Source organism: Colobus angolensis, unplaced genomic scaffold, assembly GCF_000951035.1.
Source record: "Colobus angolensis palliatus isolate OR3802 unplaced genomic scaffold, Cang.pa_1.0 Scaffold12, whole genome shotgun sequence".
NCBI lineage: Eukaryota > Metazoa > Chordata > Mammalia > Primates > Cercopithecidae > Colobus > Colobus angolensis.
In genome coordinates this window covers 6,560,645-6,567,069 of record NW_012113141.1, presented here as the reverse complement: position 1 = coordinate 6,567,069, position 6,425 = coordinate 6,560,645, and the positions used below count along the sequence as shown (strand labels likewise).

Here is a 6,425-nt window from a genome sequence, read left to right as displayed (position 1 = left end):
GTTAGCCAGGATGGTCTCAATCTCCTGACCTCGTGATCCGCCCGTCTCGGCCTCCCAAAGTGCTGGGATTACAGGCTTGAGCCACTGCGCCCGGCCGCACAAAAATATATTTAATACATCCAACCCACCAAACATCATAGCTTCGCCTAGCCTACCTTAAATGGGCTCAGAATACTTACATTAGCATACAGTTGGGCAAAATCATCTAACACAAAGCCTATTTTATAATTAACTGTTGAATATGTCTTGTAATTTATTGAATACAGTATACTGTAGAGTACAGTATTGGTTGATTGCCTTTGTGATTACATTGCCAACTGCAGCTTGCTGCCACTGTGTATCCAGCATCATGAGAGAGTATGCATATTGCTAGCCTGCAAAAGACAAAAATTATAAGTAAGGTTTCTACTGAATGCATATTGCTTTCACATCATCATAAAGTCAAAAAAGTGTTAAGTCAAACCATCATAAGTTGGGGACCATCTGTATCCATCAACATTTAAAATGCACAAACCTTTTTGATCAGCATTTTCACTTCTAGAAAATGATTCTCTATGTATTTTACATATATACAAGGACATATATGGAGCATACTCATGACAGCATTGTTCATAGTAGCAAGAGATTAGAAACTACTTAAATGTCCATTAGTAGGGGAACAGATAAATTATGCTTTAGCCATGAAGTAAGATGGATGAATTTGTGTGTGCTCATGTAAGTGATCTTCAAGGTATATGGTTAAGTGTAAAAAGCAAGGTGTAGAATAGTGAGTATGTGTCCATTGAGCAACAAAAGGGGTGGAGTAGAAAGCTATGCATACAGTGAGGCACACACATACCTACTTCAGTGTGTAGGTTACTTCTGAAAGGATGTGCAAGAAGTTGGTAACGGTGTTCTCTAGCTTGATCAGGGAAGCTGCCTGATCATCACATTTAGCCATGTGCATCTATTATATTTTTTTAATGAAAGGACTTTTAGAATGAAGTGATTTCCTCCCTTTACTGTGTCTGAGATCATGTTCAATTTATGTATAATTTCTATTGGACAAGAAACCTTTTGTAACCCTTTTCATAATCAAACAATAAATGTAAATTTCTGGTTTTGTAATCAGCAGGAAAAGGAATCTCTTTGAAGAGAACAGGAATCTTTGTTGCATATCATTTTCTTTTCTTTTATTTTTTAGTAATCTATAATGATTGAGAAACTTGGGAATAAGTTTATATTTTTCATAAAATTCAAAAAGTGTTATAATTGTCCAAATGCCCATGTATCCAGTCACTTAGTTCTAGAGTGTGGCTCAATGGAAAGAAAGTAATGTGTTATAATAAGATATGGAAAAAAAAGGAACTTAGTAACAAAAATTCTACCTGTCTCATCTAGGCTCATGGATTTGAGATCTTATGCTCCAAATGTAGCCCACATTTTTCTGATTGCAAGAAATCTCTTGTGACTGCCTCACCGCTCTGGGCCAGTTTCCTTGCAAGTCTGAAAAAGAATGATTACTTTAAGGTAGGACTTGGAAAGTATTTGTTTGTAAGTATACAATCCAGGGAAAATCAAGCCAGTGACTTAAAGTCCTATAGTCCATATTTAAATGTGTGACATAATTATGGAAGCTAGAGTTAAAGCAGACCTTTCTAGTTCAGTGGTATTCAGGTGCTAATGAAGGAGGTGTCTATGAACTGTTTCCAGTATTAGAGAAAAACTAGTACTGTTGGTACTAAATGATGAAAGTGATTATTTGTACCAGATAAAACAACTTGCAAAAACTTGATAATGCAAACACGAAAACACCAGATAGGAAAATTAGCAAAGGTGTGGATTTTAAAAATTATTTAAAAAATCTAGTAAATTTCTCTTAAAATATTCAACTTCACAAGTAGTAAAGGTACACATATGAACACAGTAATGAAGAATGTCTTTCATTTATGTACAAAAGGATATGAATGATACTCTGTGCTGTCAAGAGTATGGTAAAAATAATACTCCTATACCTTGCTGGTAACATTGCAAATTGGTAGAATCTTAATTGGAAAGTAATTTGGTAGTGTCTTCCAAGAGGTATAGAAAGGTTCAAACTTGGAACCTTCACTTTGAATAATCTTTTTAAAGGAAATATCCAAGAAGTAGAAAAGTCCCTAAGAATATGATGATAAAGATGGCATAGCAATACAAAAACTACTTAAGATATTATAGCATATATATGGTGGTTTTTGTTTTTATTTTTGTTTTTTTCTTTTTTTGAGACGGAGTTTTGCTCTTGCCTCCCAGGCTGGAGTGCAAAGGCACAATCTCGGCTCACTACAACCTCTGCCTCCTAGGTTCAAGGGATTCTCCTCAGCCTCAGCCTCCTGAGTAGCTGGAATTACAGGCACACACCACCACACCTAGCCAATTTTTGTATTTTTAGTAGAGATGGGATTTCACCATGTTGGCCAGGCTGGTCTCAAACTCCTGACCTCAGGTGATCCATCTGCCTTGGCCTCCCAAAGTGCTGGGATTACAGGCATGAGCCACCATGCCCGGCTATTACTGTTGTTGTTATTGTTGTTGTACAGGGTCTTGCTCTGTCATGCAAGCCAGATTGTTGTGGTAGGATCATAGCTCACTGCAGCCTTGAACTCCTTGGCTCAAGTGATCCTTCTGCCTCAGCCTGTCAAATAGCTGAGACTATAGGCATGTGTCACCATGCCTGGCTAATGATTTTTTTTTTCTTCTTAGTAGAGTCAAAGTCTTGCTATGTTGCCCAGCCTGGTCTCAAACTCATGTCCTCAAGTGATCCTCCTCCCAGCTCGCCTCCCAAAGTACTGGGATTATAGGCATGAACCACAGTGCCCAGCCAGTATATTCTTAAAAAATGTAAAATACTAAGTATGACTATCACTATAAATATGCATTTAGAAAACACAAATGATAGTAATGGTGGGATTTTGCCATTTTTTATTCTACTTGACAAACTTTCTGTACTTTGTTTTGTGAATTACTAGTTAATCAGTTGTATCTTTAACTTTTTTTTTTTTTTTTCGTAGAGGCAGGGTCTTACCATGTCGCCCAGGCTGGTCTTGAACTCCTGAGCTCAAGCAATCTGCCCACTTCATCCTCCCAAAGTGTTGGGATTATAGGTGTGAACCATCACACCCAGCCAATTCTTTTCTACCAAAAGAAAATGGTAGAAAACTCTCCAAACTGGAAATAGGCCCTTAATGGTGAAAAAGATTAGGAATGACTACATCTAGCCGAGTCCCCTCATTTGAAGAAATTAGAGCTCAGACAGGCCCATTAATGACAAATCAGGGCCTAGGACTTGGGACATGTGATTCCTGAGTAGTAGACTATTTGCTGCCTGCCTGAAAGTTGCTGGTGAACACATTTTTTTCATGACGACTTGTGAGTAATGTTCTGAAGACCATTTTTTTTTTAAGGGATTGATAGAAGGTTCTGCTCAGTACCGGGAAAGGCTAGAAATGGCAGAGAATTACTTCCAGCTCTCAGTAAACCGGCCAGAAAGGTGAGTTATTGTTAAGACTCCTACAACAAAGATTGGTATTTAGGTAGTTCTTTTTATTTTTTTATTTATTATTTATTTGTTATTCTTATTTGTTTATTGTTTTGAAACTGAGTCTCACTCTGCCACACAGGCTGGCAGCCTCCACCTCCTGGGCTCAAGTGATCACACCACTGCACTCCAGCCTGGATGACAAAGTGAGACTCTGCCTCAAAAAAGAAAAAAAAACAACGAAAGAAATTTTGCATCCTCCTCTGTGTAATTTTACTCATTATGATATCACATTTTCCATGGCATTAAACAAAGTCTTTATAAACATAATTTTTAAAAGCTGCACAATATGGCCAGGCATGGTGGCTCACGCCTGTAGTCCCAGCACTTTGGGAGGCCAAGGCAGGCGGATCACGAGGTCAAGAGATCGAGACCATCCTGGTCAACATGGTGAAACCTTGTATCTACTAAAAATACAAAAATTAGCCGGGCACGATGGCACGCGCCAGTAGTCCCAGCTACTTGGGAGGCTGAGGCAGGAGAATTGCTTGAACCCAGGAGGCAGAGGTTGCTGTGAGCTGAGACTGCACCTGGTGACAGAGCAAGACTCCGTCTCAAAAAAAAAAAAAAAAAAAGCTGCACAATATTCCAGCAAATGGATGTACCCCCATAATTTACTCAACTGTTTTTTACTGTTGGGGAAAAAATTACAAGTAGCTTAAATGTCCTCCAACATTTTAATTTATGTTTCAGGAGAGGCTTCCATTCTGCACACCAGGATAAATTTTAAACAGTTTAAAACCAAACTTCCATCTCCCTCCAGACCTGTTGTTGAATTCCCAATGTTTGTGGTTTTTAAAAAATAGCTGAATTAATATCGTAGACTTATTTTAGATTTACCTTTCATTTTCACTTTTTTTCATTTATTGTTATTATTTTTTATTTTTATTTTTTTAGACAGAGCCTCACTTAGTCGCCCAGGCTGGAGTGCAGTCGTCCGTCTCCCAGGTTGAAGTGATTCTCCTGCCTCAGCCTCCCAAGTAACTAGGACTATAGGCATGTACCACCATGTCTGGCTAATTTTTGTATTTTTAGTAGAGACAGGGTTTCACCATGTTGGCCAGACTGGTCTCAAACTCCTGACCTCAGGTGATCCACCCACCTTGGCCCCCCAAAGTGCTGGGATTGCAGGCGTGAGCCAATGCACCCAGCCATTAATTTTTTATTTTTAATTATTGTGGCTACATACTAGTTGTACATATTTATGGGGTACACGTGATTACATGTATAATGTCCATGTGGCATACAATGTATAATGATCAAATCAGGGTAATTAAGCTATCCATCACCTCAAGCATTTATTTCTTTGTGTTGGGAAAATTCTTAGTTATTCAATTTTTTAAAGGTATTTGGAACTATATAATAAATTATTATTAACTGTAGTCACCCTTGTGTGCTACCAAACACTAGCTCTTTTTAATTTTTTTTTAAATCTTTTTTTGGGATTTGCCAGGAAGATGTTACTAAAAAGGGGTCCAGATGCAGACCCCAAGAGAGGGTTCTTGGATCTCATGCAAGAAAGAATTTGGGGCGAGTCCATAGAGTAAAGTGAAAGTACGTTTATTAAGAAAGTAAAGGAATAAAGAATGGCTATTCCATAGGCAGAGCAGCACTAGCTCTTATTCCTTCTATTTAACTAATTTTTGTAACCGTTAACTATTTCCTCTTTTCCCCCCACACTCTGCTACCCTTCCCAGCCTCTGGTAACCATCATTCTACCTTATTTTATTTTATTATTATTATTTTTACAGAGTCTCACTGTGTTGCCCAGGCTGGAGTACAGTGGTACAGTCATAGCTCATTGCAGTCTTGACCTCCTAGATTTAAGAGATCCTCCTGCCTTGGCTTCTCAAAGTTCCAGGATTACAAGTGTGAGCCACAGAACCCAGCCAACCATTATTCTGCTCCCCATCTCTCAGTTCAGAATTGTTTTTAGCTCCTACATATAATATCATAGACTTTCTCCCAATTTATTAGAGACTGTAATAGTGAAAAATTACAAGCAACCAAAGTATCCATCAATAATGGATAAATGAATTGCAGTTTATTTATATGATAGCCTATCTAGTAGTTAACCAGAGATTAACTATATTTACATATATCTGATTTAGGATTTTTCAACCTCAGTGCTACTGACATTTTAGATCTGATAATTTGTTGTGAGGGACTGGCTTGCGCTTCATAGGACATTTAACAGCATCCCTGGCCTCTATCCAGTAAATACCAATAGCACTTCTCTCTCATCCCCCAATAATGACAACCAAAAATGTCTCCAGACATTGCCAGATGTACCTAGGGACAAAATTTTCCCTGGGGTTGGGAACCACTGATCTAAATGAATAGATTTCAAAAACAATGTCAGTGAAAAAAAAAAAAAAAAGCAAGTTATAAATACGTACAGTAATGGGTACAAAAAAAATAGAATGAATGAGTAAGACCTACTATTTGATAGCACAACAGGGTGACTATAGTCAATAATAACTTAATTATACATTTAACATAGAGTGTAATTGGATTGTTTGTAACTTGAAGGATAAATGCTTGAGAGGATGGATACTCCATTCTCCATGATGTGCTTATTTCACATTACATGCCTGTATCAAAACATATATCCTGTAAATATATACACCTACTATGTACCCACAAAAATTAAAAATTAAAATGAAAAAGAATAAAATACATACCATGTGGATGTTACACATATAAAAATTTTAAATACACAAAATACAGTCTGGGCGCAGTGGCTCACGCCTGTAATGCCAGCATTTTGGGAGGCCAAGACAGGTGGATTACGAGGTCAGGAGTTCAAGACCAGCCTGGCCAATATGGTGAAACCCTGTCTCTACTAAAAATTCAAAAATTAGCTGGG

General features: G+C 37.8%; 1 protein-coding gene across 1 annotated transcript in view; it reads left to right on the top strand.

The window, feature by feature from the left end:
- ECD (ecdysoneless homolog (Drosophila)) overlaps positions 1–6,425 on the top strand; it is a 37,519-nt gene that overhangs the window by 17,628 nt on the left and 13,466 nt on the right. The window contains exons 8-9 of the mRNA XM_011929579.1: positions 1,381–1,509; positions 3,423–3,508. Of these exons, the coding sequence (XP_011784969.1) occupies positions 1,381–1,509; positions 3,423–3,508 (215 nt within the window). The remainder of the gene's footprint in view (positions 1–1,380; positions 1,510–3,422; positions 3,509–6,425) is intronic.